At 46.1% G+C, this 24,450-nt stretch overlaps 1 protein-coding gene across 2 annotated transcripts in view; it reads right to left on the bottom strand.

Annotated features, from left to right (window-relative positions):
* Positions 1-24,450, bottom strand: part of CDK13 (cyclin dependent kinase 13) — a 340,708-nt gene that overhangs the window by 96,781 nt on the left and 219,477 nt on the right. For both annotated transcript variants that reach the window (XM_070944377.1, XM_070944378.1), the window contains exons 6-8: positions 22,803-22,992; positions 20,793-20,849; positions 6,924-7,025 (exon numbers count right to left, since the gene is read on the bottom strand). In XM_070944377.1, the coding sequence (XP_070800478.1) occupies positions 6,924-7,025; positions 20,793-20,849; positions 22,803-22,992 (349 nt within the window). The remainder of the gene's footprint in view (positions 1-6,923; positions 7,026-20,792; positions 20,850-22,802; positions 22,993-24,450) is intronic.

Below are 24,450 nucleotides of genomic sequence, written 5' to 3'. Positions count from 1 at the left end.
TGGCATCGTCCAGACACGGGTTGCTTCAGTCAGATCTGCTGTTGGCTGAGTCATAGTTTTTTGACCACGCCCCTTGCTCCTCCCTTTCAGGCTCAGTTTCGGCGAAGAAGGGCCACAAGAAAGATCTCCAACAGGAACCAACACCGTCAGAGATAGAAACTGGTCCAACATGACAACTGGAAAATAAACTCCTTGAACATTAGAAAAACCGGGTACAGGCCCTGAGACAGAGGGAGGGGCTGGACAATGCCAGAACTCCAATGAAAACAGGCATTCAAGGTAAGACTAATGCCCATTTTCCATTGTTGGTTGTGGCATCGTCCAGACATGGGACATACCAAAGTTTTGGCAGTCCTAAGGGTGGGATGCCGAAGGGCCTTGAAAGACCCCAGCTTGATGCACCTGTTGTAATACCCTCCTGCCAAATGACGCTTCAGATGAAGCAAAAACATCTAACTTATAATGGTGAATAAATGGTGAGGGAGTGGACCAGGTGGCCGCCCTGCAGACCTCCTCAAGGGAGGCCTGAGTTGCCTAGGCCGCTGAGGTAGCAGCACTCCGTCTGGAGTGAGCAATAATGTGACTGGGAACAGGAATCGCCTGGGCTTGGTATGCCGAGGCGATGCAAGCTCTGATCCAGCGACCAATTGTCGCGGAGGAGACCTTATACCCTAAAGAATTTGGTAAAAATGAAACAAATAGGGCCTCAGGTTTTCTGAAAGGGGCAGTTTTTTTAATGTAAATTTTGAGAGCCCTCCACACATCTAAAGTATGCCACCTCCACTCCAAGTCATGAGAAGGCCTTGGACAAAAATTAGGAAGAACAACCTCCTGAGCCCTGTGAAAGAGGGAATTTACTTTAGGGATAAAGGAGGGATCCAGACGAAAGACAACAGTGTCAGGTCTGAAAACACAGAGATCTTCTCTAACAGAAAGGGCTGCCAGCTCAGATATGCAACGAGCTGACGTTATGGCCACTAGGAAGGCTACTTTAAGAGCGAGGAAACAAAGGTGGACAGTGTGGAGAGGCTCAAAGGGAACCCCAGTTAATGCCTTAAGCACTTTGGACAAATCCCAAGTGGGGTATCTATGAATTGAAGAGGGCCGTAAGAGACTGGCTCCTCTTAGAAATTTTTTGATAACCGGGTGATGAGTAAGTGGCACCCTGGTGGCACCGAACAAGGCTGTAGATATGGCCGCCATGTGCCTCCGAAGGGTGCTATGGGCCAGACTGCGGTCCAAGCCATCCTGCAGGAATTCAAGTATCTGAGGAACGGAGGCAGAAAGTGGGTTGACCTGGTGGGACTTACACCATCTATAAAAGGTTAGCCAGGTGGCATTGTAAAGCCTGACTGTGGACCTACGTCTGCAAGCTTGCACTGTGTGGATAACTCTATCTGAATACTTGTCCCGTTCTAGAAGGACCCTTTCAAGTGCCAGGCAGTCAGTTGGAGCCACTGAGGTTCCGGATGAATCAGGACGCCCTGGCGCAGAATGACCTGATCTGATGGAATCTTCCAAGGTTGTGATATGGAGAGACTGACCAGGTCTGCAAACCACGGGCGATGTGGCCAATGTGGAGCCACAAGGATAATTTCCACCCTGTCGGTGATGACTTTCCGAAGCAGGGCCTGGATTAGGGGTAATGGAGGAAAGGCATAGTGAAGTCTGGGTGGCCATTTGAGTCGGACCGCTTCCGCCCCTGGTGTCGGAAACCTTGAGAAGAATCGAGGAAGTTGAGTGTTCAGGTTCATCGTGAAGAGGTCTATGGTCGGAGTCCCGAACCTGTTGCACATCATTTGGAATATGTCTGGATGGATCTGCCACTCGGCGTTGTCCACCTGAGTCCTGCTGAGAAAATCCGCTTGGGTGTTCTCTGTCCCCACTATGTGGTCCGCTCGAATGGAGAGGAGATATTGCTCGGCCCACTTGCCAAGTTGAAAGGATTCCTCCATGAGTCGCCTCGAGCGAGTCCCCCCCTTGACGATTGACATGTGCCTTTGCGGCAATGTTGTCTGTCAATATCAGGACATGGCGATTTTGTACAGTCCGTTGAAAATGTCTGAGGGCTAGGTGAATGGCCTTCAACTCTAGCCAATTTATAGGGTTGGTTAGATCTGTTTCTGACCAACAGCCTTGCACTACCTGCGAGTCAAGATGGGCTCCCCAGACGGACAGACTGGCGTCTGTAGTGAGAACGAGTCTGTCATGATCCACGAAGAGACATCCCTTCTTTAGAGAAGGCGATGTCCACCAATGTAGCGATCACCTGACTGAGAGGGGAACCCTGACCATAGTCATGGTGTGAGCCTGACGTTTTCGCTGGAAGGGAAGCAGGAACCACTGTATGTGTCGAGTGTGAAGGCGCACCCAGGGAACGATTTGAACACAGGAGACCATCTTGCCTAGGAGTTTGTTCAAAGTGGCCAAGGGAACTGACGGGTGTCTGTGAATTTGGGTCACCAAGTCCCGTATGTTGGACCGTCGTTCCAAGGATAGGTAGACTGCTCCCTGACTTGAATCGATGATGGCGCCAAGATGGACAATTCTGTTGCCCGGAACTAACTGGCTTTTCTTGTAGTTGACTGTTCTGCCCCAGCTACGGATCCCAAAGAACACAGCACACACAAACTCTGAACAAAACTTAGTTTACTCAAAAACGCAGTTTTAGCAAATGCCGGCTGTTAATAAAGCGTTCTTAACAGCCTGCCAGAATTCCATAGATAAGATATTCAGAGTCTTACTGGAGTTGGCAGAAAGCCCAGAAACAAGGTTTGCAGAGACATCCCAACGCAATGGTTAGCGACCTAAAGTTGTTTCCTGCAGCTTGTTACCAGCTGTGTACTTTCTTAAATAGGCTAAGGGAGTGGCCAATTAGCCCCAAGCCTTACTCTTGAGGAGACCTCCTCCTGAGGAACCACTCCTACCTTTTGGCAGCTCTGCGTGCCCGTGCATTGAGAAGAGGCTCTTCCTCTTCATCCTCTTCACTTAAAGGAGCCTCTGGAGGTTCTGAAGGCCCTGACTGAATCCCTGCCTCTGGCACCACCTCTTCTTCAGCCTCCTCGCTGTCCGACTCGAGCGCTGGCTGCACAGGCTGCTGGCGCAGCACCACACCAGCTTCCTCGTCGTCGGGATCAGCAACAATCCGCACAGGCCGCTGGTGGGCCACAACATTGACCAGGAACCCGTGGTCATTCAAGGTCCGAATTGTGAGGTCCAGATCATGTAAAGCTTGGTCATAAGAATGAGCCTGAATCAGAATGTCGTCCAGATAAGCCTGGAGTCTGACTGGTTTCAGCTTTAGATGAGCTGCTACGACCGCCAGGACCTTTGTGAAGACCCTTGGGGCCGAGGCCAGCCCGAAGGGAAGAGCCCGGTACTGCAGATGTTTGCCTGCGTAGGTGAAACGCAGATACTTTCGATGTGTTGGCAGAATGGGAATGTGAAGGTAAGCCTCCATGAGATCTATAGAAACTAGAAAATCATTGGGACGAATCCCCTGAAGGATAGAGGTTAGTGAGCACATTTTGAATCTGTGGTAAACTATGTATGAATTGAGGGACTTTAAATCTAGAATCGCCCTCCACCCCCCTGAATGCTTCGGAACCACGAAAAGGATGAAATAATAGCCCTGTTTCCACTGACTGTGGGGAACCTCCTCTATGGCCTGAATCTGAAGGAGGTGTTGAACAGCTTGGTCCATCAGTTGTCTTCTGGACTTGCTGTTTGAAGGAGGACATTGTATGAAGCGGTTCAGTGGTTTGGAGAGGAATTCTAGAGGAAGGCCGAATTTTACTACTGAGAGGACCCAGAGATCTGAGGTTGAGTTTTCCCACCTGTCCGAAAAAAGGGCCAGGCGTCCTCCAATGGAAGGAGTGGGCGGTGAGTCATTTATGACCGTGGGATTGGCAGTAGCCAGAACTGCGAAAGGGCCGCTTAGACTGTGGGAATTGTTTGTTCCTGTCTCGAAAGGATTGACGGTCTGAGGACCTGCTTGGACCCTGAAGGTAAACCTGATGGGAGGGGCTTCCCTGGGAAAAGGAACGAAAGGATGCCCTCCTGTAAAATGGAGAGGACCACCTGTCAGAACGTCTAGTCGTTGAAGGTAGAATTTTTCGCTTGTCACCTGTCTCAATGAGAAGAGGATCAAGCGACTCACCAAACAGTTTCTCCGCTGAATATGGAGCTGCAGCCAAACGCCATTTAGCCTTAAGATGTGCTGGCCACTGGCGAAGCCAGAGCAGCCTGTGGGCTGACACTGTAGAGGCTAGGGCCCTAGACATATATTTGGCCGAATTTAGAGTAGCATCAGCTGAAAATTGAGTGGCAGCAATGATTTTATTAATATCCTGATGGAGGCGACCCTCACTAGGGGGCACTCTGGCCTGCAATTGTTGAAGCCAAAGAATGGTGGTTCGATTAAAAAAGGAGGCCAAGGAAGCTGTTTGAATTGCCCATGCTGCAGCCTGATGGTTCTTTTTAAAAAGAAATTCCAATTTCTTATCCTCCGGTTGTAGACCTTCAGATGTATCCCCTGCCACATAGGAAGAGGAAGAGGAGAGAGCTGCTACAGGACTATCCACTGGGGGAACCTGTAATAATTGAGCAAACCTAGGTGCTACAGCATAATATTTTCTATCTGAACCATGTGCGGAAAACAGGGTTGCAGGACTAGACCATTGCTTTTTTACCACATCTATGAACAGTTGAGGGGTTGGACCTAGGTGCTACAGCATAATATTTTCTATCTGAACCATGTGCGGAAAACAGGGTTGCAGGACTAGACCATTGCTTTTTTACCACATCTATGAACAGTTGAGGGGTTGGAATAAAACACTGTTCAGGAGGAGGCTCAGATAAAAGGCCCTGTGGTTGTCCCTGTTGAGCTACCTGCGCTTCCTTGAGGTAATCATCCTCTTTCAATGCAGCAGTGATTCGTGCCTTATGTAATAAGGACTTGAATCTATTTGGGGGAAATAAACCTGTAAAAGCAGGTGTGTCTTGAATCACCCCCCATCATCTGATAAGTCAGAGTGGCGTTCTTCGTCAAATGCAAATGCTTCACTTCCTCTGGAAGCTGCAGGAGAATGACAGCCAGTAAGGCTAGCTGAAGGAGAACCCCTGATTTGAGCGGAATGTTCTGAAACAATTGAACCAGAGTGATGACCTTGTAAGGCAGCTGCCATGCGAGAGGCAATGGCCTGATCAATTAGGATTTTTAATCCTTCTGGCAAATTTTTAAATGGGTCCTCTGGAGTTTTTTCTGGTAAGGGAGATTCCCCTGCAGAAGCTGTTGTTGCCAAATTCCTACCAGATTCAGGGGTTGCAGGAGTAATCAATTGGTATGCAAAAGGATTTTGAATTGTGCCTTGTTCTTCATGAAGAAGAACTCCTCCCTCCCCTTCTGATGACCAAGCCTGGGTAACTGCAGGAACAGGGAGGGAGGGGGTAGAAGGAAGAGGAGAAACCTCTTTACCAGGCACATTTGTAACAGCCTTGTTAATCTGCTTTTCTAAGGTTTTGTGCCTCCTTTCCAAATCCTTTTCCTCTGCTTTAGAAAGGTGCTTGCGTTTGCAAGTGGCTTTCTTTCCCGTGGACTTGCCAGCTCCCTCCCTTGGGGAGAGCGATCCGCCATTTTGTTTTGTACTCACTGCAACCAAGATGTCGACTGGAGAAGAATTAGTTTCACTTTCGCCATGTGGAGTAAGAAAAAATGGCGGCAACTATCTCGGAGAAGACCAATAGCAGCCAGCACACACGTGAACAGGACAAACTCCGTTCCAGAGGTGACTGTCCAGGTAGCACCTAGAAACAATCCCTATCAAGCACCTCCACAGCCACGATTCAAGGAACCGATGGCTGGAACAAATGCCACGTGGAGAGTGCAATAAGTGTCCTTGCAACTCTCCACCTGAAGAAAGCTTCGTTGGTGGTATAGGAGGATTGAGGTAAAAAACTTCCAACCTCTTCTTCTGAGCTCATTGGTGGCAAAGCGGCAAAAAATTGACTTTAAAAATGCCACGACGCTTCAAAGCGCCGCCCTACAGCTGATCGTCGGCTTCAGAAGCTGAGGGTGGCGGCGGCCGACAAATACAGCGATCCTGGAGCTGTTACCAGGTTTTCGCTGATTAAAGTTGGTGATACAGTGTTCTAAGCCCCTGCGCCTTCGTTGGTGGTATAGGGCTTTAAAAAGCCTCACCAAAAAAGGAAGAAAAATCACGCGAAGGGAGCTTTCAAAATGGCGGCCGCCAGGAGCGAAAAAGGAGCCTGGTAGACCAGGCCGCTCCAAAAGACTGGGTAGGCTGCAATAACAAATAGCCTGGTAGACCGGTACCCTTGGAAAAACAAAGATAGAAAACTAAAAATAAAATTTAAGGTCAAAAAACTTAGAATCAGTAAATGAAATCAAACAGATCTGGATCTGCAGAAGATGTTTCTCTCAGGCCGACTGAGTCGAAACTGAGCCTGAAAGGGAGGAGCAAGGGGCGTGGTCAAAAAACTATGACTCAGCCAACAGCAGATCCGACTGAAGCAACCCGTGTCTGGACGATGCCACAACCAACAATGGAAAAAGTATATGTTCACCAAATACTTTGAACTCTTTCAAAACCCCACTGTCTTTGTAGTCCTATACCATTACCTCATAGGTACACTCTAATGGCCTCATTAACCCCATTAGGCACATGCCTGGCTATTATATCCAATCACATGTATATTCTAATTTGCATAAGTCTAACAGGGACTGTAACTGCACACCTCTCTACCATGTCTCTGTCTCCAGAGCTGTCAATAAACCAATTTGTGCTTCAGTGCAATGTGTACTGGTCTCTGGTTCAAATGTACAGTTAAAATATTCTGCCACATAATCTGTACCTTTTCCAAATTACTTTGTTGCATAGTTTGTTAGCAAAAAAATGCCTTACCCGCAGCTCCAGACATCAATGGCAGGTGTATATCGTTCCTCTCCTAGTAGAAGTTCAGGGGGACGGTACCATAAAGTAATAACTTTGTTGGTATATGGTCGACTAGGGGAAAAAAAATTATTTTTCTCCAAAAATAATTTCCTATTAGACATTTTCCCAAAACATATCAAAATGAATTAAACCATCCCACAGGTCTTCTGAGCTCACTTTTCAATCAAATCAGATTTCTTTCCCATAATTTATCTTCCTGAGCTACTACTGAATTGCTGAGAGTCAGGTGGGCATATACATTTAATAAATTATTATGGTTCCATGCACAATCATCGAGATGTTTTATTGAGTCCTTCTGAAGGACCTGACATAGGAAGATGTGGATGTTTCATGGTGTTAGAGGTATTGGAGCAGGATATAAGCTGTTTGGAGTAAAGCTGCCTTTTGCAACTGACTGATAGGGATGTTGTTAATGTCAATGGTGTTCAAGTGATGCTCCAGATGCTTTGGGTTTGTCTCCAAGGTGCATAGTACTATTGCTACTATCTTTGCTTTCTCTTGCAATAGTCATTCTACTTCTATTTGCAGGTCTTTGTATTTTGTGATTTTCTCCAGTTCTTTCTCTTCTATTTTGTTGTCTCCAGGTACTGCCACGTCCACTATCCAGACCTTTTTGTCTTTCTTATCAACAATTGTTAAGCCTGGGGTGTTATTTATTTATTTATTTATTTATTAGTTTGATTTATATGCTGCCCTTCTCCGGAGACTCAGGGCGGCTTACAATGCATTAAGCAATAGCCTTCATACTTTTGTATATACCTGCTTAGTAGGGCTTTTTGCCCCCCCCAAGCGGTGTTCTATTTTATACAAAGTCAGCTTATTGCCCCCACAAACCGGGTCTTCATTTTACCTACCTCGGAAGGATGGAAGGCTGAGTCAACCTTGAGCCTGGTGAGAATTGAACTCGCAGTAATTGCAGGCAGCTGGCAGCTAAGTGCTACTTTAACAGCAGTTTAGTCCACTGCGCCACCAAGGCTTATGTGACAGGTACCTGTCTGTTTGAACGCTAACGTCCCAGAGCACTTTAGCTTCTTCATTTTCTACCACTTTGTCTATTTTGTGGTCCCACCAGTTCTTGCTTGCAGGTAAATGGTATTTCTTGCAAATCTTCCAATGCACCATTGTTGCTACTTTGTTATGCTGTTGTTTGTAGTCAATCTGTGCGAGCTTCTTGCAGCAGATAACTAGATGGCCCACTGTTTCTTCAGCTTTTTTCAGAGGTGGCATTTGCTTTCTGTTCCTGTCTTCACAATTCTGGCTTTGTATGCATTTGTTCTTAAGGCTTGGTCTTGCGCAGCCAGAATTGGCCCCTCTGTCTGTTTCTTCAATTTTACTGCTCTTAGCCATTGCCAGGTCTTTTTATTTACTTTGCCTATTTATTTTACGTACTGGCCATGTAATACTTTGCCATGCCAAGTCTCCTTTCTATTCTTGATTTGGTCTTTCTTGTAGGCCAGTTTGCTCTCTCTATTACTCAGTAATCCTTCATGGTAGCTTCAGTACAACTTCTCTGTCCTTCAGGTATTCTTCCAATGTCCTTTTTTCATCTTTAACTGTTTGTCTTGCAACATTCCATGCCACCTATTTTCCTTGGTAAGTAGAGTCTGTCAACATTGCTGCACGTATGAACGACATACCATTCCAGCTGTGTATCTAATGACTGGAATTGCCCAGGTGCTAATCGTCCTGATGGTATTTTCTTCACTGAGTTTGGACTTTAAGATCATCTTCACTCTGATGATGTATTCTCTTCTAACTTTTTTGTTGACTTCAGTGTGCTTGATGTTGTCAGCTTGAAGGATGCTCAGGTATTTGTAGTGATCATCTTCATCCAGACACTTGATGTTATTTCAATAGGGCATCTTGATTCCTTCAGTTTGCACCATGTTTCCCCTGTTGATGGTGAGGGTTGCACATTTGACTAGTCTAAACTCCATCCATCCATCCATCCATCCATCCATCCATCCATCCATCCACTTAAGAAAATTTATATGGCCACCCAACTCACTCTCAGTGACTCCGGATGGCTTGCAAAGATAAAAATTTCATATAAAAAAACAAGTCAAATAAGCCACTTAATGCACTCCATCCCACTCTGGGTTCGCCAGCCCCAGGTCTTCAGGGCCTTGAAAAAATGTGTCAAATAGGGAGCCAATCTTATTCCTGTGAGGATGATGTTCCAAGGGAGGGAGCTACCACAGAGAAGGCCCTTCTTCTTGGTCCCACTAGATGTACCTTTTTAGTAGAGGGGGACCTGCAGCATTCCTTGCCTCCCCACTCAGGTACATGTGACTGGTAGATGATGGTCCTTCAAATAACCTGGTCCGAAGCCATGTAGGGCTTTAAATGGGACAACCATTACTTTGAATTGGATCCGGAAGCAACCTGGCAGTCAATGCAGCTCCCACAGGAGAGATGACACATGTGCACACCTAGGGCTACACAAAACCATGTGGGCTGCTGCACATTTCAATAGTCAAGACAAAATGTGACTAGGGTGTGATTGTGAGCAGGGATTATTGGTCCAAGAAAGGACATAACTGACACACAAGCCACAGTTGTGCAAAGGCCCTCCTTGCCACAACTGCCACCTTGAGCAGGAGTCATGAGTCCAGGAGAAACCACAGATTATGCACTGGGTCAATGTCTCCCAATCCAGGGCCAAAGATAGCAATTTTCTATTGACCAAAGAACCCCAAACCCAGAGCCATTCCATCTTCCCAGGGTTCAGTTTCAGCCTGTTGCTTCCCATCCAGCCCTTAACAGTCTCCAAGCACTGTGAGAGGGAGGTCACAGCATCACTTAACTCACCATGGGCTGAGACATGTAGCTGGGTATCATCAGCATATTTTATGATATCTCAGCCAGGGGTGAAATCCAGCAGGTTCTGACAGGTTCTGGAGAAACGGTAGCGGAAATTTTGAGTAGTTCAGAGAACCGGCAAATACCTCTGGCTGGTCCCAGAGTGGGGAGGGAATGGGGATTTTGCAGTATCCTTCCCCTGGAGTGCGAAGGGAATGGAGATTTTGCAGTATCCTTCCCCTACCATGCCCACCAAGCCACACCACGCCCACCAAGCCACACCCACAGAACCGGTAGTAAAAAAAATTGGATTTCACCACTGATCTCAGCCCATGGTGGTGGATGATCTCACCCTGTGGCTTCATGTGGGTGTTAAACAGAAGTGGAGAAAGTCCAGAAGCCCTGTGGAACCCCCACAAGGCAGGGGACTAGGGCCAGACCTCTTGCTTCCTATCAATACTGAGACCATAGAGAAAGGAAGTGAACCAGTTCAACACAGAGCCTCCCAATCCCAACCCCCAAAGTTGCTCCAGAAGGATACCATGGTCAATGGTATCAAAGGCCAAGAGGTCAAGTAGAGCAAGGATGGATGCACTACCCCCATCCCGCTCCGGCCAGAGATCATCAAAAACCATGACCAATGCCGTTTCCATCCCACATCCAGGCATGAACACTGACTGGAAAGGGTCCAGATAATCCACTTCATCCAGTAAGCTTTGGAGCTGCAGTGTAACCACCTTCTCAACAAACTTCCCCAGAAAAGATTAGAGACAGAACAAAAATTATCCAATAAGGTGGCGTCTAGCAATGGCTTCTTAAGAAGAGGGCAGAGGTGTTAAACAGAAGCGGAGAAAGTCCAGAAGCCCTGTGGAACCCCCACAAAGCAGGGGACTTCAGACTAACCATGGAGGCATTTAACTGGGAATGAATCAGGGTGATGTTGTCTTCTAGAAAATCAGCAAATTCCTCAGCACGCCCCTTCAGGTGGACCTCTGTATCTTACTTCCCCAGGAGGAGGAAGCTCACCTTAAAGAGGGTTGCTGGCTGATTATCTGCAACCGTGATTAGTACTTGATTCGTCGCCCGAATCACCACGAGGTAGGCTTTAATAGCAACTCTTACCTGTGTTTGAATTCATCCTTTGTGTTCTGCCAGCAGTTCTCTAGACATCTCTTTACCTGTTTCACCCATCTCAATTCTTCTGTATACCACAGGGGACAAAGAGGGCTATAGGCTAGGAGAGGTCTCATGGGCACAATCCTATCCAGAACCTCAGGCACCTTCCTATTCCAAGCAGGAAGAGCTCAGCAGGACTATGCAGCAGATCTACAGTTATAATAACCAGTTCCTTCTAAAACCCATCTGGGTCCATTAGTCACCGGGGATGGACCAACCTAATAGGTCCTGCCTCCCTACGGGTGTGTATGTGTGTGTTACAGCTCTAGATAAATTCATTGCGACTAGACTGTAATCTGACCATGACAAGGGGACCAAAGATAGTGTGAAGTTTCTGAAAGATGCCCTAAATTAATTCATGAGCCTCGAGCCAAGTTTCAAAAGAAATCCAGTTATTTATTAGGAGCAACATTTTGGCAATTAACCATGCAGTCAGCTCTGCCTCCAAGTAAATTACGTTCCCCCATGACCCTGTTTCCCACCCCCCCACTCCACCCTGGGTGTGTCATAAATCACATTCTCCAATGGAGTACGTTTGCGGGCTGTAGAAACCACACCCCTCCTGCTGGCTCCGGTAACCTGGGATACAATCTGGAGAAAGGCATGTGTGGAATGTGCTTTCAGTCGAGGCAGCCGAGCATCTCCATCAGTTCTCCCCCCCTCCTGCTTATGGCAACCAGAAAGCAGGCCTGGAATGCTTTATGAGTTGACATTCGGCCCCCCTCACTTCCTGAAGGTGACCTGCGCAAAGCAAAAACAATTTGAGTACAGGTATAGAATTTAGGGACGCGAACCCCCCCCCCCCCGGCTTGTTTGGATTTTCTGCGTGGAATTTTGCTATAAGGTGATCAGCCTGGATGTTTCTACTTTTTACCCAAGATGCCTCTGATAAGGGGTAGCCCTTCCACTTGATTAGGTATTGGAGCTGTCTCCTGTGCCACCTCGAATCGAGGATTCGTTGCACCTCATAATGGGTTTGGCCCCCTATGACCACGGGGTCCGGGGGCTCATGGGGTAGTGGCCTCAGGATCGATCCAACCATGGGTTTTAAGAGGCTACTATGGAATACTGGGTGTATCTTCCCCAGCAGTCAGGGCAATTTCAATTGCACCATGACTGGGTTGACTATCTTTACTATGGGGAATGGTCCCATAAACTTTGGCCCCAGTTTCTTGCTAGGGAGCTTTAACCTCAAATATTTTGTGGAGAGGTAAACCTTCTCCCCCAATTGAAATGGCTGTTGCGGAGCTCGGTGTTTGTCTGTTTCTTATAGGTTTGCGCCTCTTTAGCAAGCGCTTTCTTGACATTCTCCCAAGTTGCTTTCAGCGTTGACATCCAATTGGTCAAGCTGACTGAGGAGGGGGGATCCCTTGGGTACTCAGACATTGGGACGAAGTCCATGCCACTCACTACTTTGAACGGGGTTAGTCCCATGCTACTGTGAACAGCATTATTGTACGCGACCTCAGCGAAAGACAGGAGGTCTGCCCAATTGGACTGCTGATAGTTCACGTAGCACCTCAGGTACTGCTCTACCATGGCGTTCCGTCTCTCTGCCCCATTGGTACTCGGATGAAAGGCCGAGCTAAGGCCCTAGGATGACCCAATGGACTGCAGGAACTCCCTCCAGAACTTAGCCGTGAACTGGACCCCTCTGTCTGAGATAATTCTTCATGGTACTCCATGAAGGCAGTAGATGTGTTTCAGGAACAGTTCGCACAACTGGTGGGCTGAGGGTAGTCTGCTGCAGGGTATGAAGTGTGCTTGTTTGGAGAATAGGTCTATTACAGTCCGGATCACCGTATTTCCCCTACTTTTCGGCAACTCCACTATAAAGTCCACTGCGATCTCCTCCCATGGTCTCGTTGGCTCTGCTACCGGTTGCAGCAATCCAGGGGGTTTTCCTGGTCATTTCTTCATTGTGGCACAGATGGTGCAACTTTTCACATAACTGTCCACATCTTTCTTTATGCTGGACCACCAGAACTGCCTCCGTGCCAAGTGTAAAGTCTTTAGGAAGCCGAAGTGGCCTGCCGGTTTAATGTTGTGGCTCCTCTGGCAGATCAGGGTGCGTAGGGATTCCGGGATGTAGAGTTTCGTCCCTTTCCATGCTAGGTCTTCTCTTTTTGTCAAGATGTGTTGATTGTCTCGGAACCAGGGGTCTGCTAGCAGTTCGATTTTGAGCTTTGTGGTTAGGTCGCTTGCTGGCTGGTCTTGCCGGTCGCGGCATTGTCGTCTGGTGGTCACTTGGGCAGATATTTGGGTAAGGGAACAATGACATCCACGACTTGCTCCCGTTCACATTTGTACTGGGGCATGCAGGAGAGGGAGTCCTCTAGAAAGTTCCTCCCCCCTGGAATGTGCTTTAGTAGGAAGTCGAAATGGTTGAAATATTGAGCCCAGTGGACTTTTTTGGGCAATAGTTTCCACGGGGTCCTGAGGGCCTCCAGATTTTTGTGGTCTGTCCAGACTTCAAATGGTCTCTGGCCCCCTTCCAGCAGGTGGCACCAGGTTAGCAGTGCCCATCTCACCGCGAAAGCCTCTTTTTCCCATGCGGCTGATCGTCTGTGTCCGTGAGCTTGCGGGAGGTGTAGGCGCAGGGCTGTAGGTGTCCTTGGCTATTTCTTTGGAGTACCACTGCTCCTACTGCCATGTCCCTGGCGTCTGCTTGGATAATGAAGGGTTGTTCGGGGTCAGGATGCTTCAGCACCGGTTCCTTTGCAAACATTTCTTTTAGTGTCTCGAATGCCTCTTGGCAGGTTAGGTCCCACTGTAGAGGTTGTCCCAGGTGGGGTTTCCTCCCTGGGCCCCCTGTCCTTAAGAGGTCCGTCATGGGTTTGGCGATCTCTGCGAAGGAGGGGATGAATTGTCTGTAGAAGTTTTTTTTTTTTTTTAAAGTTGATTTATATGCCGCCCTTCTGCGGAGACTCAGGGCAGCTTACAATGCGTTAAGCAATAGCCTTCATACTTTTTGTATATTTATACAAAGTCAGCTTATTGCCCCCACAAACTGGGTCCTCAATTTACCTACCTTAGAAAGGATGGAAGGCTGAGCCTGGTGAGATTCGAACTTACAGTAATTGCAGACAGCTGGTGTTAATCACAATGCTTTCAGTCTGCTGAGCCACCAGGCTCACCACGAAAGCCACCAGGCAAGTTTGTGAATCCTAGGAAGCTTTGTAGCTGTCTGCCGGTGCGAGGGGGTTGCCAGCCTAGGACGGATTGTACTTTGGCTGGGTCCATCTCTATACCCTCATTTGACACTCGGTAGCCCAGGTACTCTAGCTGTGTGCAGTGAAATTCACATTTTGATAGCTTGACGTACAGGTTGGCTGCCAGAAGTTTTTTCAGTACCCAGCGAACTAAGGGTATGTGGTTGTTCATGGTCTCAGTGTAGATGAGGATGTCGCCAGGTAGACAAGGACCCCATTGTAGAGGTGCTCGTGTAGCACCTCGTTTATTAACTGCATGAACACCGCTGGGGCTCCCTGCAGTCCGAAAGGCATCACTTTGAACTGGAAGCTCCCTAGGGGGCAGTTGAACGCTGTTTTCCATTCATCTCCCTCCCTGATGCGTACTCGGTAATACGCTTCTCTGCAGTCTAATTTGGTGAAAACATTTCCCTTGGCTAGGTGAGATAGCATGTCCTTCATGAGGGGGAGGGGGTATAGGTTGTGTATACACATGGCATTTTGATCTGTCCCCGTCCACACACACACACAAACACAGCCAGCCGAGGGTTAAGAAAGTACTTGGCACGCACACAGGTCATTATCTCAAACTTGGCAACAATATAAGCACCGTCTGCCAAGAGCTTTACTGCAACAGATAACATAAAATTACATACGCATTGCAAATAGTCCAGCAAAAACAATATCCCTTCGGCAGCTTCAGATGTTGTTCAAGTGACTAGCCAAAGTTAGTTTTTGTTCGTCACGGAGTTTTACCAGCCACCACCCTCTCTTATATAGTCTCTGGGGTGTGGTCCAGTGACTCAGTTCTAATCCCTAGCACGCCTCCTTAACTGCTGCAACCGTTTATCATGCCTTCGTTGGCGTGCATCCAGGAACGACGGCTCTCCTTCTTCACTCTCATCAGAGACACCTGGCTCCTGGCTAATCTCCTGTCCCTTGGCCGGCACCTGAGACAGTGCCAGAGGGGAGGGGCCTGGAGAGGGAGGCCTGGCTGACTCCTCTCCCTCATGTTCGGAGCTTTCTTCCTCCGATGAGATAGGCTCAGAGGGTGGGGCCACAACACATGTATGTCTCTAAAGTCCACGCACAATCTCATAGTTCCATCTTTTTTTTTTCTTTGAAGAGGACTGGTACTGCAACCCATGGCTTTGCTGGCTCGATGAACCCCCTTGCTAGGTTTTTGTCTATGTATTTGCATATTTCTTGCATTTCCTGGGGTGTCATGGCGTACAGTTTGGGCTTGGGTAGTTTTACCCCGGGGATGATTCCAATGGCGCAGTCTGCTTCACGATGGGGAGGCAGGATGTCGCACTCGGCCTCGCTGAATACTTCTGCAAGGTCATGATATTTCCTCAGGATCTGTTCAGCCTCTGGGGTTTTGTCGGATGTGGCTGCCAGTTGTTCTGGTGGGCTCCTTTGGTTGATTCCCTGTGTGGGCTGTGTTTCTGCTTGGTGGTGTGGAGGGGGTTGGGGTCCCCTTGCTATCCTCAGTCTGCAGCTGCCCCCTTGTAACCAGATGGTCAGTCCCCACTTGTCTAGCCAGGAGAGTCCCAGTATGACTGCATCTGTAATTTTGGGGGCTATTACAAATCAAATTACTTCCCAGTGATTTGCTAGCTCTAGCCTCACTGGTTCGGTTAGGTGGGTGGCATAGGCTCCCCCCAATAGGTACCCATTGACCTGTTCAAACCGGATCGGGTGGGACAGCCTTTTCGCTCTGATTCCCAGTTTCAGGACCATGGTTAGGTTGATCAAGCATCTAGTGCAGCCTGAGTCTATTAGGGCCTGAAAAGTCCCCTGGGTTCCTGTTTTTGGAGCTGTTAGGCGTATTGGTAAAATGAAAGGTTGAACTGGTTCACTCACCATTGGGTCGTTTTCACCCTCGTCCTTGCTGTCGTAGGGTTCCGGTGATTGTTCGTTGTTGCCTGGGGTTCCCCCCCTTCGGCTGGGTGGAGAAGGACCTCTGCAGCCTGGAGGGCCTTCCGGGACATTTCGGTGGCATGCTTGGGGCCTTGTTCTGGTCATGTCCTGGGTGGTGGCTCTGGCCTTGGTTTTGGGGCTGGGGTTGCGCATGCCGATGCCATGTGGCCTATCCCCCTGCATCTGTAGCATTTCAGCAGACTTTGGGGGGGGCTGGTTTTGGGGCCGGGTGTGGTGCTGTGGTTCCCCGTCAGCTGGGTGGTCTCTGGTCTGGTTGACCTCTCTCTTTGGTGTCCAGTTGCTTTCTCATGTTGTTGGTGCGCAGCCCGCCATAGACTTTTATGGCCACTCAGAACCACTCAGAGAGTTGGTTTGGGATGTCCCAGTAAGTGATTACGTGGGCGATTTGCTTGTCCAGGCTTGTTCTGAAAAAAATGCACCAACAGCCGCTCTGGTAAAGGAGGTAGTTTCCCAATGACTCGCATGAATTCACGGATGTGTTCCTTGATGGGTCACCCCCTTTGAATTAGGTTTCTGAGCTCATCTTCCGTGTTTGGGTCCTCCTCCGCCTCCTCAAATCTGGCCTCTATCAGTTGTAGGAAGTCATCTATGTCTTGCAGTTGGGTGGCTCTCATCTTGTGGAGGGCTGCTAGCCATTCCCTTGCTTCTCCCTCTAGCTGACGGCCCCTCCTCACGAATGGTGACTTGGTCAAATTCCTCCCTCAGTTGCTCTATGGAACTCCCCAGGGGCTCCATCAGGGGCTCCATCAGGGGCTTTGGGAGCCTGGCTTGTGCCCAGTCCCACATCCAATCCACTCTTCCCAGCTCGCTCAGGGGTTTTCCCTTTTTCTGGGCATTGGGGTGGGGGAACTCAACCTCAGCTGCTTTAGGGTTATCTTCCACCAATACTCATCCCTTCTTGCCTTGGTCACTGGCGTCTCAGCTTTAATGTCTGGGAGAGGCTACACTCCAGCTGCAATCAGGCTGCTGGGTCCTGAGCTTGCCTGACTGGAGATAATCTCTGCTTCCTTTTGGGTTGCTTGTAGCAGGCTCTCTTCGGATAGCCCACCCTCTGCCATGATTGCCTGAGTTTCTCTCCAAGCACCCCAGATATTGGGGAGCGATTGAAGAGTCCGGGATTCAGGAAGCCCGGCAATCTTGATTGATTTAAAAAGAGAGCTGACTCTCTGTGAAGTTTCCGAAAGATGCCCTAATTAATTCATGAGCCTCGAGCCAAGTTTCAAAAGAAATCCAGTTATTTATTAGGAGCAAAATCTCAGCAATCACCCATGCAGAGTCAGCTCTACCTCCACGTAATTTACATTCCCCTATGACCCTGCTTTCCCCCCTCCTCCCTGAGTGTGTCATAAATCACGTTCTCCAATGGAGTATGTTCGTGGGTTGTAGAAACCACACCCCTCCTGCTGGCTCCAGTAACCTGGGATACAATCTGGAGAAGGGCATGTGTGGAATGTGCTTTCAGTCGAGGCAGCCGAGCAGCTCTGTCAGTTCTCCCCCCTCCTGCTTATGGCAACCAGAAAGCAGGCCTGGAATGCTTTATGTGTTGACAGATAGATCCACCAATTCCAGGTCACATAGGCACTACTCTGACAAGAACAGCAAATGAGGTACGTGACCACTATTCTTAGTTGGGCCCTGGATGAGCTGGTAGAGGCCCATGGAAGTCATGGTTTCCATGAAATCCCAAACTACCTCCAGCCGCACCCCCGGGGATTGCAGATTGAAGTCCCCCAGAATTATAAGCCTGGGGAACTCGACTACCAACTGTGGGGTGAGGTCCAGGAGCCGAGGTAGGGAAGCTGCCACATAGCAGGGAGGCTGTTACAGCAGCAGCAACATCCCTCCAGGGCATGGGTCTGGGAAGCAGAAGGGAGGAGTTTGAAAGTGGCAGATTCGGTGGAGAAGACTGTAAGAAATATGGACCTTACAGACTTAGAGCTGACAGAATGGATGAGTGATAAATTGGTTTCTCTTAAGAAGATTGCAGGAGATTGGAAAATGGATTTATTATATTTAACTAGAAAACAATTTCATCTGGACTTTTTGGGAAAGATAGATTGATTTTGTAGAATGGATTTACTATATTCAACCAGACAACAATTGATGAGAGATGTTATTTTTTTTTTTTAATTTGATTTATATGCCGCCCTTCTCCGAAGACTCAGGGCGGCTTACAATGTGCTCAGCAATAGCCTTCATCCTTTTGTATATTTATACAAAGTCAGCTTATTGCCCCCACAAACTGGGTCCTCATTTCACCTACCTTAGAAAGGATGGAAGGCTGAGTCAACCTTGAGCCTGGTAAGATTCGAACCTGCAGAAATTGCAGGTAGCTGTGTTAATAACAGGGTGCATTAAACCACTGTACTACCAAGGCTCTTTTTGATATCTTACTTGAATTTGTGCATATGCCCACCAGTCCAAATTGATTCCCCGTATTTGTAGTTCCGCTTTAGATCTAAGATTTCCCCCACCATCCAACAATTCCCTGTATATCACATGTTTATCCAAGTTGTATAGAGGTGGGTATATAGTCGCTTCAAGGGTCACAAACCAATATGGAATCTTACTATACATCATTCCTTTGATCTTATTCCATACCTTAATCAGACATCCCCTTACATAGTGATTTGTAAAATATTTGTGCTGTCCTGCTTTAATTGGCCAGAGAAAATAATGCCACCCCTGCTGTAGATTATACCTTTCAATTTTTAATATACGCTTCCTCTTCAGTGTTATCCAATCTTCTTGAGCCTTGGCGAGATTCGAACCCTGCAGTAATTGCAGGCAGCTGGTCTTAATAAGCTTAATAACAGGGTGCCTTAAACCCCTGTACTACCAAGGCTCTTTTATTAAAAAGCAAACAAGGATATATGATCCAGAATGGATCAGAGTTAACTGTTGGGTTTTGTTTATTCATGTCATAAGCTTCACAATTAAAATAAGACATACTATATAACAAAATTTAAAATATAAAACACCAGATTAAAATATGTACAAGTTAAACAGATCTTGCCCAGAAACTAGCAACATTAATTGCATTCTGTCGTGCTGCCATGAGCTCTTCAAGTGTACACCGATCAGGACACAAAGGGCAGGTATACGTATGTGTTATTGTCTGCATGTCATCACAATCGCAAAGAGAAGCTACCGGATAGCCCCATTTGTTCAGAGTGTCTCTGGATCTTCTTGTACCAATAGAACTCCACAAAAAACATATGGTTCTGAAGCAGATTCCTGATAGTTGTAAGTTTAAAATCTTTAGTCATATCATAAACTTTCTTCTTCAGTCTTCTAAGATTGATGGTATCATATGCGGCTGTGAGATCTATGAATACAGCTCATGTTACGTTGCCCTTTTGGAATCCATCTTCGATATACTGTGTTTAGTTCAGTAACTTTTTTCAGGGTGAAATCCAGTCTGCTGCAGTATGAGAAGGAATTTGTATAATTCCTTCAAAGATTTTGTAGGTATGGCACAAGAGAGAAATTGAACAGTAGTTCTTAGGGTTATTGACCTCTTTACCTGGTTTTAAAATGGCTACCACCTTAGCCTTTCGCCAGACACTAGGAATCTTACATTATTACAAGCATTCATTAAACATTTCTAGTAGCCACTGTCTTGCATTCAGTCCAAATTGCTTTATCTGTTCAATAAGGATGTCATCCAAACCAGGAGCTTTCTGTGGCCTACTCTTCCTTATAGCCTTTCTCAGTTCTTCCACAGGGCACATGGCCTGGGAACAGAATGTGAAACTACATCAAGAGGTGTCAAACCTCAAAGCAGTTCTCAAAACATCAAAAAGCAATACTATTGGACACTGATGAACTGGTCAAGGGGGGAGGGCCAGGGAATGGGGAAAAATACAGCCTTTGCACAGGAATACTCAGATCTAGCTTTACTCTCGCTGCAACTGCTTTACTTTAGTAAAAGAACCTTTCACTTCAAGCTAATGGAGTCGGGAGTCTTTCTTTCCTAAATGTCTAAGCTGGGACAGATCTGACATAATCTCTAGAGCAAGTTGGGTCATTATTCAGGCAACTCAACAATCTTCACGCTTTGTGGCTACTTGTGCTCATGTCCAGTTCCTCTATTGTTTTAATCCAGCCTTCTCTTTTAGCTTCAGGTATAGAAGTAATTAACTACTGTCCTGCATTCAACTGTGTCTTCTGCCATAGGATCAGCTTCAAAAAGAGCAAGATACTTTTGCAATTGGTCCTTTGGTTCTGCTATAAGGCCTTGAATATAGTTTGTTTTGCAGCCCCGTGGGACTGATAACTGGAAACATGTTTTAACGGCCTCCACAAATTTGTTGTAATAGCTCAGTTTAGGTATTGAGTAACAGCACTATCTAATAGACTCTGAAATTTAGGGCAATTGGCTTTTTTATATCTACGTATAAAGGGAATACTGTGAGGTTTTCATGTAAAAAAGGACTCCAAAATCTATTGATTAGTCTTAGCTAATTTAAACCCCATTGATTTCAATGAGCTACCTTAAGTATGAATAAGTCTTCAGAATAAAAAATCATTTAAACTTTAACTTAGTCTATAAAACTTTAAAATAACAAGTATAACCAAAATCTTTAAGGTCATGGAAGAAATATATTTTAAAAATCAGTGTCTTTGGTTAAATTTTAAAGTTTTGTTTATGAGACATTTTCAGAATACTTCTGAGACACATAGCTTTAAGTATTAAATTTACCTCTCTTCAGAGCTGTACAGACGAGCAAGCCCAAAATCTGCAAGCTTGATCTGCCCTCTAGAGGAAATAGTAAATTTTGGTTAAATGTACAAATAGAAGAATATTTATTTATCAAATTTAGACATCATCTATCCCACTCTCAGAGTGTAATATCCATAACTATATTTAATTCAATTTTAATCTTGGATCCAGCATTGGACCCAGCCAAAATTCTTTGTAGTTCAATCTTCATTCATAAAATTCAAAGCCTAAGTTTTATTCTTCCTCCAGAAAAAGTTGTGTATTCATGATTTAAATGTTGCAAACATGCAGTCAAGAAACCAGAAAAATAAATCAAACATTAAAAAACCTAATATACTATACATCATTTTAATACTTATAAACATTTTACTGTTATGTTGCAAAATTAACACCATAAATTAGACTGATTTCTACAATAAAATGCTGCAGTTGGCAATATTTGTAACATCTACATGCCATTTTTCAACTAGATTCTCAAACTGCTATGTAACAAACAATAATTTAAAAGCACATAAAATAGAAATAAAATAAATAACTGCAGTAAAGCAGGAAAGGTTAACTTCCCAAAACTTACTGTAACAGTCTTATTGTATAAATCATGGATGGTGGAATAATCAAACCAACTCCCAGTAGCCTCAACCAGGATAGGTGTTGGTGAACAATACCAGAAATGGTACTTTGGCATATGTTCCTCACTCCTAGCGTGAGCACTGGGGGACTGCAAGTTGTTCTTGATAAACATGACCATTTAAAGGTAAAGGTTTCCCCTGTCCAGTCATGTCTGACTCCAAGGGGCAGTGCTCATCTCTGTTTCTTAGCTGAGGGAGCAAGTGTCGTCCGAAGACACTTTCGTGGTCATGTGGCCAGTATGACTATATGCCAAGGTGCATGGAATGCTGTTACCTTCCCACCAAAGTGGTACCTATTTATCTACTTGCATATGAGAATGGAAAACACAGTTCCACTACTCAAACGTATAGATCCAGTACATGGAGAAGTCTTATTTTTGTCCTAATAAAATGCTTTCCACTGAGGACCTGTATACTGCAAGAGCCAGAAAGAGGGCTGTGAAAGTATCTACAGAACCCTCACATCCTGGACATAAACTGTTTTAACTTCTTCCCTCAAGATGATGCTATAGGGCATGGCACGCCAAAACAACCAGGCACTAAGAGAGTTTTCCCCTCCATGCTATCACTCTGCTAAACAACTAATTCCCACAACACTGTCTATGTCCTAGGATGTCAAACCACCAAGTAGGGCTGTATTAACCTATTATCATTCTCGTCTTTTCATCTTTCCTATTACCTATTTCCTTAGCTTATGACTATAACTTTGTTGTTTGTATCTCATGATTTATGTTGATTGCCTTTATTTAGAATCCTATTATGATTTATGTTGTTTGCATATTTAGTATCCTATGACTATCACTGAGTTTGTATCTTATGATTTATGATTATTGTATTTTATGATTATGATCATGATTTATCACTTGTTGCTTGTATATACACTAAGAGCTTATGCACCAGAGACAAAATTCCTTGTGTGTCCAATCACACTTGGCCAAAAAAGAATTCTATAATTTATTGATTCTATGGGAGACACATACATCTTTAATCTTAAAATTATAGCACAGGATCTCTGTTGAAGACTTTTGGGTTGCATTTAGCCTAAAAGTACTCTGACTAAAATAACTAGAACTTTAGTTGTGACTTAAGTCACATTGCTTTCAATATGACTATTCCAAACATACAGTAAGTAAGCCTGGGATGAACTCTAGGTACATATTAGTTATGCATTCAAACAGATGAAATGTTGAGGTCAGTATTGAACAAATATTTTTCATTATCTCCAGCAGGTTTAACTAAAAAGCACCCTACCGGTGTCAATAAAAATGTTATCATCTGAAGATGAATTTATAAACTATTTTATCAAATATTTCTATTTCTAAATTTTGGAAATATAATTTTTGTAAAACTGAACGCATACCTGTTGTTTAGTAAGATGTTAGAACATTTAATATCTCGATGTAAGAAATTCTTCTTATGGCAGTAATCTAAGCCTTCCATCAACTGCTTCATGAAAGATTTAATATGACTTTCATCAAAATGAACCAAGCCAGACTCCAGAAGCCCCATTAGATCATGATCCATATATTCAAATACAAGGTAGAAAGCACCTGGAAAAAATTATGATAATTTTATATCTAACTAAATTTTAAAGAATGCCATTGCTTATTCAGACTATAGCAATAAATCTTGCTTAGTTAACAGAGTTCATACACATATTGTTCCATTTGTTTAGTACGGGTTTCGGCAACCTGCGGCCCCAGAGCCTCATGTGGTTCTTTGACCCCTCTCCTGCAGCTCCCTGGCGACCCGGTCACGTGACCTGCTCTCTGCCCCGAGAAGGTGCAAGCCTCTCTGCAGAGCCGTGCGGCTGAAGCGCCCCTAGCATTTTCTCTGCACTGCCTGCGACCGGCTTTTTGCGATTCTGCGTCCTTCGCAGACAGCTCAGTGCCAGCCGCGGCCCCCTTTGTGTCGGCTCAGGAATGAGGGTAATGGGGAGGAGCAGCTGCCACCACTGCCGGATGCAGGGAGGGAACAGCTCCGGCTCTCCTGCGCAGCGCGGCTTTCCTGAGCTGCGCAGTGAGCTACTCACCTCACTGCACAGTAGCGGCAGCGAGAGAGGAGTCGCCGTCCCCGCCGCCGTGATCCCGGCCCAGGAGGGTATCCCGCTTGTGCACGCACGAGAAAGAGATAAGAGAGAGGAAAGGGGAGAAAAAGAGAAATGAGAAAATGATGGAGGGAGAGAATGAGAGAGAGGAAAGAGAGAAACAAATGAGAGAGTGAAGGGGGAGAGAGAAGGAGAGAGAAATGAGAGAGAGCTGGAGAGAGAGGGAAAAGAGCAGGGAAACAAATGAGAGAGGGAGGGAGAAAGAGAGATGAGAGAGAGGGAGAGAGATGAGAGACGGAGGGAGGGAGGGAGGGAGAGAGGGAGAAAGAGATGAGAGGGAGAGGGAGAGGGAGAAAGAGATGAGAGAGAGAGGGAGGGGAGAGAGAGAGGGAGAAAGAGAAAGAGATGAGAGGGAGGGAGAGGGAGGGAGAGATGAGAGAGGGAGGGATAGAGGGAGAAAGAGAGAGGGAGGGAGAGAGAGAGAAGGAGAAAGAGATATGAGAGAGGGAGGGAGGGAGGGAGAGAGAGAGAGAGAGAAAGAGATGAGCGGGAGAAAGAGATGAGAGGGAGATAGAAAGAGATAAGAGAGAGACAGAGACACAGAGTGAAAGAGACACAGAGAGATACCTGTTTCCCATAGAAAACACTGGGAGCCACAAAACCTGGGTAGGCGTGGCTGGGGGTGTGTCATATGACTGGGTGGGAGTGAGTGATGTCGAGTTGGCCACGCCCACCCAGGTTTTGTGACTCCCTGTGTTTTGTTTTCTGTGGGAAACGGGTCCAAATGGCTCTTTGAGTATTTATTTATTATTTATTTATTTATTTATTTGGATTTATATGCCGCCCTATCTCCACAGGACTCAGGGCGGCTCACAACAATAAACAAAAACAGACAGTTAAAAACAAAGTCCATGATAAAATTGACAAAGAAATCCAATAAAACCCCATTAAATTCTGTTAA

Source organism: Pituophis catenifer, unplaced genomic scaffold, assembly GCF_029215685.1.
Source record: "Pituophis catenifer annectens isolate HBS135680 unplaced genomic scaffold, rPitCat1.0.hap2 SCAF_5, whole genome shotgun sequence".
NCBI classification, from domain to species: Eukaryota; Metazoa; Chordata; class Lepidosauria; order Squamata; family Colubridae; genus Pituophis; species Pituophis catenifer.
The sequence above is the reverse complement of the archived record's forward strand: the minus strand, read 5'-3'. Positions and strand labels throughout refer to the sequence as shown.